At 34.0% G+C, this 12887-nt stretch overlaps 1 protein-coding gene across 2 annotated transcripts in view; it reads right to left on the bottom strand.

Annotated features, from left to right (window-relative positions):
• Positions 1–201: 201 nt before the first annotated feature.
• The window catches only part of LOC112047838 (neuralized-like protein 4), a 58773-nt gene continuing 46087 nt past the window's right edge, over positions 202–12887 (bottom strand). For both annotated transcript variants that reach the window (XM_052890720.1, XM_052890721.1), the window contains exons 26-31: positions 9734–9886; positions 8955–9140; positions 7968–8871; positions 7029–7200; positions 6170–6229; positions 202–5041 (exon numbers count right to left, since the gene is read on the bottom strand). In XM_052890720.1, coding sequence (XP_052746680.1) covers positions 4942–5041; positions 6170–6229; positions 7029–7200; positions 7968–8871; positions 8955–9140; positions 9734–9886 — 1575 coding nt within the window. In that variant the 3' untranslated portion in view covers positions 202–4941. The remainder of the gene's footprint in view (positions 5042–6169; positions 6230–7028; positions 7201–7967; positions 8872–8954; positions 9141–9733; positions 9887–12887) is intronic.

A 12887-nucleotide genomic window follows, 5' to 3' on the forward strand; every position in this document is an offset into this window, starting at 1 on the left:
CCATTTTAAAATTTCTTTAATTTTCGTGTGTTTTGTTTATTGGTCGTCACCCGAAGAGTATATAATCCCTACGTGCCTCCCTTGACGGGATGCCCTAAGCAATAGGCTAGTACCCTACAAATTCACTCACCCTTTGTATTCCCATGGAATCTATCCCTCTAGTAGTGTTTAATAATAAGGAATCAAATAAAAACTCTCAAAATCTATATAATAGTTTTATTGTTTTAAATGGTTATGGCATAGATTGTTATAAAAATCAGATACCGGTAGGTTAAACATGCATTTATTTATTATACATACCATGGATAATAATACTGATATAAATAGACAAACAAAAATTACTCGGTGAAAATGACAAACAAAATCATATAGGCAATAATTGTAATACACTCTATAGAAAGGATTCATGAGTTTAATTTAAAAATAACTGTAAAACAAATTCTCATATTTTGTTAAGTTTAAATTAACTGGATCATATTTTATAGCAGTAAACAATTACAGTAATATTTGTAAATCACTTTTTAAGAATTTCAAAAGCACTATCTCATTATATTATAAAGATATGTGAACACCAAACTTATATAAAGCTGTTTCTTAATTCTCATACATCATTATACAAAGGAGTATTAATAAGGTCTCGAATTAATTGCTAATAAATTAATGCATTTCGATTATTATTTATTTTAAAGTCCATGTGATAGTAGAAGTATATATATGTAATATTCCTAAATGACCTACAATTGCGCTTGTTAAATAGGAAAATCAGCTAATATCCATCTCTACATAATTCAGACAGTCATTTTAAAACCATTAAAAATAATGGTCTCAATTATTTAATATTAAAACAGTTGCCACATGTAATAATAAAACAAATTATTATTCAAAATACTATCTAGACACAAAATATCTAAAGCGTTTACATACATTTTGTTGGTTTGGTTGCAGTTTAATATTTTCACGATTAAACATTCATAATATAGTTACAGAAAGAATCAGAAAGACGAGTATATATCGTACATCAACTTACAACTAAAATAGTAATAAATTTATCTACTATCATATAAATTAACAATTAAAAATTTGGTTTTGTGACATGGGCTATGAAACACATAGGCGCTGAGTATGCGCCATTTTGAATTTGTAAGTTTGAATTTTAGTGTCAAAAATTCTTGCTCAAATTTTCAATTGTTATGAGATTGTATAAGGTGTGAAACTTGTTTTTAAAATTTCGTGTTTTCATTAAAAAACTACCCTCGTTCGTTTTATAAAATACATTCGAGCTTTAAAAAGCCATGTGAAACAGCTACTATCTACAATAAATAGTACACTACATCTCTAACCTATGCTACATTGGTAAACTAACATGAGATCAATAAACGCAGAATAAAGGAGATAGTCCATTTCAGGCATTTATGTATACTGCTAAAGTGTATAAAATCAGAGATTTAATTCAAAAGTGTACAAATGCAATTAAAAACTAATTGAAAAATAAAAATGCAATCGCAAGTTTCTAGATATTACACGATTATATCTGCTTTTTGATCATGTTTGAGTATATCAATCTGCCATTATTATCTATATTAGAGATTGTTTGCTTGGAACAAACAAATATATTTATATTCATTGGATAAATGTTAAATGGCTATTCGTAAATATTAATAATCAACAATAGTTTATTCGTTTATGTTATTTTTTTCTCCATTAGAACCATGTCTAGGTTGCATCCAATTTAGGAATATCTCCTTTAACTTTACAATAATAATATATTGCTTATATCTCTTGATATGGCAGGTTAGATTAAAAGACATAAATACATTAAATTAACACTATAACTAGGCAAGCGCCATATATTCTAGCTTTTGTGGATAACATAATACTAAATCACAGCATTATATTGCTAACAAAGCCTAATCGAAAAACACAATCATCATCACCAACGTAAAATCAATGGAAATGGAGAGCCGTGATAGCTCAGTGGATACGACCTTTGCCTCCGATTACGGAGAATGTGGGTTCGGATCCGGTCTGGGGCATGCATCTCCAACTTTTCAGTTGTGTGCATTTAAAGAAATTAAATATCACGTGTCTCAATCGGCGGAGGAAAACATCGTGAGGAAACCTGCATACCAGAGAATTTTCTTAATTCTCTGCGTGTGTGAAGTCTGCCAATCCGCATTGGGCCAGCATGGTAAGAGAAGAAAATGAATAGTGAGATTAATGATCTATTTATTTTCAAGAACAATTATTTTATATTTATTTTCAAGAAGTAAGGTTGAACTATGAATTAAGAAATCTTACTTGTAAATTTGATAAAAGAGGGTTGATTAAAATAAGAATTGGGAATGGAACAGGCCCCTAACCCGCCTGTTCACAACGTAGGCAACGACCGAAGAGATTTTTTTTAATTTTGCCTTCCGTGAAAAGATAAAATTGAAATATTACAAAAAAGTGAAGTTTAATAAAATGGGACTTGGAAATCTGGAAGTATGTATACTCGTTCAAACAAAAAAAAATTAAACCATTTAAAATTGGTTAATAAATGACAAAGTTATGAAATAACTAACAAAAAAAAGATTCAGACGAATTGATAACCTCCTCCTTATTTTGAAGTCGGTTAATAATTGAAAATTACAAAGAGAAGTTTAAATGTGGATTACGTGTAGACAAAACAAAGGTTGGTTTAAAAACAAAGGTTGGTTTAAAAAGTGAAATTTGCCTTATAACAAGGACTTTAGAATTGTGACTGAAGATTGGGTTCGGAAAATAATTTATGAGAATCTCTCATTTAGACTTAACTTCATGACTAACTAACGTATTACTATTATGAAGTAATCAACATACCAAAATACAGCAATATTTAGTACCATAACTGTTAATCCATTTTTTTTTCATCTTAATAATGAATTACGTATTATGTTGTGTAAACCTTGAAAACAAAATGCAAATCAGCGGGCTAATTCACTATCTTTTACGTGTGCTAGTTGACATATACGAAATTGAGATTCTAAGTAAAAATTTCATCCGGCGCCTACTGGTGGATATCATACAGTAGGTTAATGTCATTTTGCCAATTGATTTGATGTTTATTTTAGTATGTTGATAATAAAGACCAAAATAGTAAATAGGCCAGCGGATCTAGATCTAGTTTAACTTTACAGTATGAAACAATATAAAAACAAAATTAAATATCACTTAAATTACACCAACTATATTTTCCCAATGTTTGTCAACTATTCAACCCACAGTTAGTTGGACTTGTAATGTTCATCTAAATGGCTAGAACAAGGTACCAAGAACTAACTATTGTTTAAATATACATTACATTCGACAAAAATTACAATTCTTTTAATCAATCATAATATAATATCATGTATTGTTTAAGGTCTAAACACAATTAATTACTCTACAGGTTACATATAATTAATTTAACATTCCTCCATAGTTAAATTATACCACACTAGATCCAACACCTAATAAATATTTCAATACATGTTTCATTTCTATATCTTACTAAATATCATCGATCTCCTATTAAAAAGTGGATGCACAATCAGTGCCAAACGACGAGTAATGAGTGCCAAACACAACTTCTTGGCACTCAATTCAAGTAGTCGCATTTGCAAATTCAACCTTAAACTCAATCCTTAAGGTTGAATTTGCTCTGAATTTGGAATTTTATTAAATATTGGACCTGGATTGTTTACCTTTAGGTATAATTATCTTTACCAATAATTCTATAACTGTCAAAACAAAATTGGTGAGTTTTGAAGTGAAATTTTCTACATGATTGTGCGTCCCTTTATTATAAGAGGTCAATGCTAAATAAGCATTATAAATGTAAAGAAATGCATGGCTGTCATTTTATCATATAAACTACTAGTACGAGTACATAATATGACTATAATAGTTAGTTTTGAAGAAGTCCTTTAATTTACTTAGCCCTAAATACGAGTACATTAAAGCGTCAACGGAATTTTAGATTTTACTGAGGTGACTAAATAATTATATTCCCATATATAAAACAATATTTGAAATACTGACAAATTAATAATCATGATTAATAAAATAACAACCAATAAGACTGTTTAAAACTTTGAATAAAAAGAAAAACAATATATGTATATAGTACATACAGTCTGGCCAGAATAATATATAAGGTACTCGGGAGTATTTCCCATTTCTTTAAGGTGTGCACTGCTACTAGTTATGAAGTCGAACTGCATAAATAGTATTTTTTTACTAAAAACTCTTATGTTTTCAATAATTTCGGCTATCCGCTATCCTTTATCTATCCTTTTCCATTTTAAAATACGTAAAACTTGGCACGTCATAATTATAAGGATGTATTTAATAGCCATAATTTAAGATATATTTACAAAAGAAATATTTTTTACTCCGAAGATATTAATTTTAGAACACATTTTCCTTAAGACATTTTAAATTAATTTTCCATAACGAATATAAACACTAGAGTTATGGGAAATACTAGCGAGCACCTTGTAACCTTGCCATGTTGTGAGAAAATAACGAACTCACTCATTCTAAAACTTTACTAAGCACATATTGCTAAAAGGTAATTTATTTTTCTGGTTAGATTACCTTAGAAGCAGATTAGATCAGACTTATAAGATTTTTAATATTAGGAAGATTTTATAAATATTCAAGGATGAATTATTAAAGTTCAGTGAGATACTAGACTGAACAAGTTTACCATTTAAAGTCCTCTAATTTCCCTTGTTAAGGTATTCATTAATAAAAGTAATTAATCAACGATCACTCGATATACAGTAGAAGACATAGAAAACTTTAATAAATCATGTGTTTCAGAAAACTTTTTGTCGAAATATTTAGGACATTTTTTGATACAATATGTATTAGTGAGTGGATTTTGACTGGATTAGTGCAGTATAAAAGACCAATACTAAATATAATATAAATAAATTAATCATCCAAACTGTTTATAGCATCTTCAATAAAAACTGCATTTGATTTCATGTAGATTAAGAAGGCAAGGAGACGGTCTTTATCTGCATCGGTGCCCCTATAAGTTAAAATTAATAATTAATAAACAAATCGTCGTCATCAACCCATATTCGGCTCACTGCTGAGCTCGAGTCTCCTCTCAGAATGAGAGGGGTTAGGCCAGTAGTCCACCACGCTGGCCCAATGCGGATTGGCAGACTTCACACACGCAGAGAATTAAGAAAATTCTCCGGTATGCAGGTTTCCTCACGATGTTTTCTTTCACTGTTTGAGAGACGTGATATGTAGTTTCTTAAAATGCACACAACTGAAAAGTTGGAGGTGCATGCCCCGGACTGGATTCGACACCCACACCCTCCGAAATTGGAGGCAGAGGTCTTATCCACTGGGCTATCACGGCTCTAATAAACAAATGGGGAGCTAAAATACCTGAAAAGTTAAAGTTGTGCTCTGTTTATTATTACTATGTATAATTAAACTAGCGGACGCCCGCGACTTCGTCCACGTGAAAATCAATGTAAATTTCACCATTTTCGGGATTTAATTTTAAAAATTCTTGAATCACATTATATTTCTTATTTTTTCATGATTTATGGACAAATTTTTAAAACTGTAACTCTAAAACTGAAGGACTTTTCATAAAAACTATTTCAACCCCTATTTCACCTCCTATTTATATTTTAAGGTCAAAAAGTACCCTATGTTTTGCTCCAAGGTCCCATTTACTATTATACCAAAATTCATCTTGTCCAGTTCTGCCGTTTAGCCGTGAGAAAGTAACAGACAGATTTACTTTCGCATTTATAATATTAGTAGAGAAGTATAGAAGTATAGATTTACTTACTTTATTACTTAGAGCCGTGATAGCCCAGTGGATATGACCTCTGCCTCCGATTCCGGAGGGTGTGGGTTCGAATCCGGTCCGGGGGTAAGCACCTCCAACTTTTCAGTTGTGTGCATTTTAAGAAACTAAATATCACGTGTCTCAAACGGTGAAGGAAAACATCGTGAGGAAACCTGCACACCAGAGAATTTTCTTAATTCTCTGCGTGTGTGAAGTCTGCCAATCCGCATTGGGCCAGCGTGGTGGACTATTGGCCTAACCACTCTCATTCTGAGAGGAGACTCGAGCTCAGCAGTGAGCCGAATATGGGTTGATAATGATGATGATGATAGATTTACTTACTCAATGTCTATCTCGATCGCCAGAATTGTATGATGTGGCTTGACTTCTTCATCTAACCAACTGTAAAAAGGAAACATTATTAGAGAGCTTATACTTATACATTTTATTTAAACGTATGTTTTTTATTAGCATTCCATCCTGGATTTGCCTGGTTAAACAATTGTTGAGATAAATTTTCAATAATTGAAGAATCCTTTTTCAGTGAAAACTTATTGTGAATAAGGAACTCATAGGTAAACCAAGATTACTATCGACGATTACAAAGTTAGTTTTATTCATTAAATGTTAAGGACTTTTCTGACATGAAAACTCTTTGCCGAGATTTAAAAAAGAACCGTTCGTTTTAGACGGATGACAAACGTTTAATAATACATTACGGCACATATGTGCGTAATGAGATACATCAGAATATTGAAATTTGACGGCCTCCTTGACGCAGTGATATGCGCGGTGGATTTACAAAACGGAGGTCCTGGGTTCGATCCCCGGCTGGGCAGATTGAGATTTTCTTAATTTGTCCAGGTCTGGCTGGTGGGAGGCTTCGGCCGTGGCTTGTTACCACCCTACCGGCAAAGACTTACCGCCAAGCGATTTAGCGTACCGGTACGATGCCGTGTAGAAACCGAAAGGGGTGTGGATTTTCATCCTCCTCCTAACAAGTTAGCCCGCTTCCATCTTAGACAGCATCATTAATTACTACCAGGCGAGATTGTAGTCAAAGGATAACTTGCAAAGAATTAAAATAAGAATGGATTTATGGGAAATAAATACTCCTTTTTACTAACATTAGTGCCAGAATTATGGGAAATACTCCTTTTTACTAACATTAAACTAGCAAATGTGTTATAAACTAACTTACATATCACCCAATAAAATAGAGTTGGAAGGCGACGAGGCCATCGAGCGGGGCCTGCGCGCGTCGCCGCTCTCTCCGCTGACAGCCTGCGCCGCGACCAGCGTCGACCGCATTATATGCCAGAATCCGCGCGCCGCCGCTCCCACGCCGTCGATCCTCTCTATACGCACCCATCCTAGCACACAACATTTTTTTCACTACTATTGCTCAAAACACTGTCATATTACCACTCCACAGCGGGGCTAAACAAGCATATTAGACTCTAGGGGCTAAAGTAATTTTGTTTTTTAATTCTTGTCTGTTACGAGTACTAGCCAAGTACTAGCCTACTATAAAACGGAAGAGGTTTTATTCGAAAATAGAATGATTATAGGTAAGGCCCCGATTGTTTTGAAAAATAAATAAAAAACTTTAAATTGGAATGAAATGCACCATTCTTGTCTGTGGAATGCGTTTATTTTTTTATTTCATTTTATTGAGTTGCGAATAGAGCGAGATTTGAAGACATGGGACATCCTTTACGGTGAAATACCTTTGCTTTTTTCTCATGTGAAAAAAATAAAATTAAAAAGCGAGAATTTAAAAAACAATTGGCGTAAAGCAGAGTGTAACACGCGGGGCTAAACCCATTATAAACTCGGTTTCTATTTAGGCTAAACCCATTATAAAAATACCTCGTATATAATGGGTCTTTTTAGCCCCTTGAATAACAATCTACTATTATATTACAAATCATTATTTTGGTTATAAGTGCGTAAAACACTAACTAGAAGATTTTATTCATGAGGTGAATGCGATATCAATTGACAGATTTTTTATGTAAAACGTGTTGATCTTTGAAATGCAGGACACATATTGTGTTTTTCTTTTTCAATGAGTGACTAATAGGAAATAGCCTATTAAATTGACAAACTAGAGAAACTTGAGAAAAATCTTAGTTACCCGCTAAAGGAGATTGGGCTTCAGGTTCACAATTATTGCAATAGCACTTCACTTGACCCCATGACACAGCCTGCCGTAACTCTGGATACGGTAGCACTAAATAGTTCCAATATTTCAACACTAGATGCAAATGTTCGCAGCCTTCTCCAGAAGCCTCCCACTCAGCCTCCAAACTATGACCTCCACCTTCTTGATCCAGGCACAATATCCGATTTAGATAATTTAAATTCTCCGCAGTCAATGGCTCCAAACACAAGTCATCACGACGCGTCGACTCATCTATGGATGAAGACTGTTCCTCAGTGAGATCTGGCAAATTTGCCATTTCGAATGCCAACGCGGCGATTATTTCATTGTCTATATTGTCCACCTCGTTGGCCTCCGGATAACGATCGTTGTGCCGAATGTTAGTATCACAAAACTCGTCTCGGATTCGAGTGTCGTCCTGGCATCCAACGCTGTTGGTCAGTCGGAGCATGTCAGAGACAACAAACGAGTCGGACATGCGACAAAAGTCTTGTGTGGAACGACTTCGTTGGACTGTCGGAATCACAGTGTCTCTGTTATAAGAAGGCTGCGTGAGAATCAAGCTGTGATGCATAGTGCGACACAGAGTTTGACTCTTGATGTCTCTATTTCTCGTTTCATTTGCAAATGGTCTTGACGCTGAACTTGGGCCAGGTTGAGGGATGAGAGGTTCAAAATTTTCAATCAGATTGTCTTGACTGTAAGCCTTGGATTTACGCAGTCTTGTGTCAACACGCTCTACTGGATGCTGATCATCATCGTGGTCTTCTAAATTTAATTCCATTAAGGACTCTTCCTCCCTGCGATTTTCGGCTATCACAGGCAGGTCCAATGATGTACCAGTTACAACTGTGTAAGGATGAAGTAACACCGAGACCTGAAAATTCACGTTTAATTAATAATTAATCATCAACGCTATAATATAGCTATGTAAAAAATATCTTAACAAATGATATATACCTGGCAAACTCTTCCGTAAAGATCTACTAAGGGATATACATGACTGTAGGTCCGAGGTACAGAGCCAATGACTCCTAGCACGTTACCATCAATATCCACCACCAGTTCACTGTTGAACCGGAAATGAAGAGTCAACACCGACTGCTCCGAAACCTCTTCTAGTTCCGCCGCGATATGGGTTATCAGCTAAAGAAAAAAGAAGATACACTTAAATAATTAGGTAAATATACTCAGAGGCACAACTATTCGCCCACTTTAACATGACGTGAGTAAATTAAAATGGGCGGACAATTGTGCCTCTGAGTATATGTAAGCTAATGCAAACCATACAAAACAAACCTTCTGAACAGTGGTTTTAAGTAAATTATGATTTTTTCATTTAAAGGTAGAGAAGTGGTGAAATTTTTTGGGTTAAATTTTATTTTCTTACTAGATAAATCGAAAAAATATTAGAAAACGTTTTTCAAATAGAAAAAACAATTACCACACCGGCCACTACCACAAGGCAACAGAATTACTGTCGCATTTATAATATTAATATTGAATATTAGAATGAATTAGCTGGTGGGAAACTTCGTGCCGTGGCTAGTTACCAACCCTACCGGCAAAGACGTACCGCTAAGCGATTTAACGTTCCGGTACGATGTTGTGTACAAACCGAAAGGTGTGTGGATATTCATCATCCTCCTAACAAGTTAGTCCGCTTCCATCTTAGACTGCATCATCAATTACCACCAGGCGAGATAAGGGCTAACTTGGAAAGTATAATTTTTACTAACATTAGTGCCATTAAACTGCAAATCACTGGAAATAATCCAAGCGGGTGGGTCAAGCCGCATGGCGCAGTCAGGAACGCTGTCTGTGGGCAGACACGGCACTCCACCGATGGACAGACTGCCTTCCCAGCTGTCGTCCAATTTGTCCACGCGAAACTGTAGAATGGATAATAAATAACTATACAAAATAATAAATATACGTGTGTTCTCTTATTTTACGCATATATCACACAGCAAGAGTTTTATCATATATCGTCCTTTATCTTCGCAACGTATACATTTTTAAACAATATGTCAACACTTATGCTTCGGTATTGTTGTACAATAATTCACTTGTATTCAGTTTAAGTTCTCACACAGCACATTGCAAGCGTCTATCTGAAAAACTGTAGCGAATTGTGGTTCCGTGATGTTCTTTTTCTTCTTTTCTGTTATATATCTATTTCTTCTACCATTAACTTTTTTTTCTTCTCACTTTTTGATCACTTCTTAATATTAAATCTAATGAAATTATTATTAAATAATACTCTACTAACCTTGCAACTAAAGAAGTACATGGAATTTTATACTTACATTCTTGAGGTTCTTACTTGCTGTAAATTACTATAGGCAATGCAAAATTGTGATTATACTAAAAAATAATCATCATATGAATAATGCACTTAAAAAAAATTAAAATGTTTATATATTAAGTCCTTAGATAAGAAATTGGCGTTTTGTAAGGGAGGAACATGTATTTATTTATTTAATCAAAGTAAAATAAAAAATATTTAATTGCTTTCTATGCGCTTTTGCCTTCTTATAGGTAGTTCAATGATCCCTTTACTAAATAAAACAGGCTCTTTGGAGTGTCTCATCGAATTGATTTTTTTTCCTTGCAAGTTATCCAAATTTCGAAAAAAAAAAAATGGTAATCTGTTGGAGCAATGTCAGGAGAGTACGGTGGATGTTTTGTATATTTCAATTGCAGCTCCTGTAATTTGGTAGGCGACTGTGGTGCAGTGTAGTCTAACAGCATGCTGCCGATGCAGCAGTGGCCAAGAAGGATTGACCAGCCTTCGTTGTTTAGCAGCTAGCTTGTCCATCATGGTTGGCAGTTGCTGACATCCGGTACGACATACTGGTCCTCCAAAATTTTTTCGAGTCAATTTTCGCTTCGCAGCAGCGCTTCGGCAGGGTTCAGCCATTACGATGAGCGTTTCCTATTATCGGACAGGGTCCACTTTTCTTTAAAAACTTTGGTCTCCGGCTTTCCACGAGTCTTATAATGCAGGTCCAAATTTCCAGAACGAAACCGTTAGAACATAAAACGCACTGTGCTTTCTTTTGCGACACCGCTGCCATACAGATCATTAATCTTTCGAGCCGTTTCTGGATTTTTTCGATGGAACTTGTACTTGTAAATAACGCAATATTTCAAGATTTCCATTTTGTAAACTTAGTGACGCAATATACATACCAAAAGAGGAAAATACAAATAAATGAAGGTTATTTAAAACACAAAAGCATGAGTAAATAACTGTATAAATTTGAAATTGGAATTCCTAACCAAAGAGCAGATATCTGAGATTAAAGTGGCCAGTACGACAAAACGGCAATTTTATATGTAAGGACCTAATACAAGATAAATACCCGTGGTTACAATGTCTACTACTCATAAAAGCTAGCCTTGCTATTTTCGATATGCGTTGAACCTTAACAATCGAAAATTTACAAAAAGTTTCATAACAATTGGCTGAATCTTGCAATTTTTATAAATAAAAACGAAAAGGGACTTAGTTTTTGTTAATAATTTGAAAGCTTCTTAGATTATATTATATATATATATATTATTATATTTTCTATAATAGTTACAGTTGGAAAATACTAATACAAACTATGTACTAGTATATACAAACTTACAAAGTAAAGAAATACAAATCAAACATTACAACTAATAATAATAATAATAATAATACTTTTATTTCAAACTTCAATAGGCTCATAGTTATGTTAGTAAAAATACAATGTGTTAGTAACTTATGAACTACTTAAGTATAGTAATATAACTTATTCTATTTCTAGTACTCGTAATATGTGTGTCACTGCCGCTCCAACCCATTTGACATGGAACAGCAGTAATTCACATATTTACAGTCCAACCTGCTCGCAATCATTGCTAGAATGCTGTTGGTGCCGCCCCGCACCCTGCGCACCAAGGATCCACAACGTTTGCGCACTGTGGCGTAAAAACAGTCAACACGCGCATCCGCGAACATCCCCGATGCGCTACAAAAGCGGGGCAACCCCATCAGCACCCTGAATGCGTTGTTATATTGTACACGGAGAGCGTTATAAGATTTTTGAGAGTATTTGGCCCACAGGCTGCACGTGTAGAAACTAGTGCAGTATGCTCTGAACAACGTAATTTTAACGGCATATGAACACCGCGCAAACCTGCGAGCCAGCAACTAAGTAGCACTAAAAATAAAAATAAAACTAATACTAAATTTCAATTAATTCTAAATCTTCCTCGTATCCACTGTATTAAGTGCTTAAGGTACAAATATAACTAACATAAGCTTAAGAGGTTAAATTAAGTATCTATTTCAAACTACTTTAAGTTATATTATCGTAAATATAAAAAGAATCTTAAATGTTATAAATAGTTCAAGTTATTAAAAAAACTAAAGCCCTTTTTATCAGGTTTTTATGAGAGAAAAATATGTAAGGATTAAGATATTGCAATAACATATTTATGGAATACATGTGTATACATGTATTTAGTGATTATTTCCAATATATATATATATTTACTTAACTATCATAAATATTATTTAAACAATATAAATCATTTCGTAATCACTCCGAAATGTTTCAGATTTCTAATGATATCAAAAAACAAATTTAACAAAAAACTCATCAAAATCTGAGCTGTTCTTCCAAGGAAAATGCTTTATTGACGCGACTGTCATATGACATTGTTAAGCACGGGTATTTGCACTGATATATCACTAAATATCACAAATAATATAAAACATATGTAACATTATTAAAGGAGGTTAATTATTGTATTTGGCTGACGTGACGCCACGTGTCGTGTCATAACGTGATGGTAAGTGTTCACATTAATATGTTGTGATCTGACGCATCAGGTCAATGTTTTGAATCAATACAG

The sequence above is a fragment of the Bicyclus anynana genome, chromosome Z, assembly GCF_947172395.1.
Source record: "Bicyclus anynana chromosome Z, ilBicAnyn1.1, whole genome shotgun sequence".
In the NCBI taxonomy this organism is placed as follows: Eukaryota; Metazoa; Arthropoda; class Insecta; order Lepidoptera; family Nymphalidae; genus Bicyclus; species Bicyclus anynana.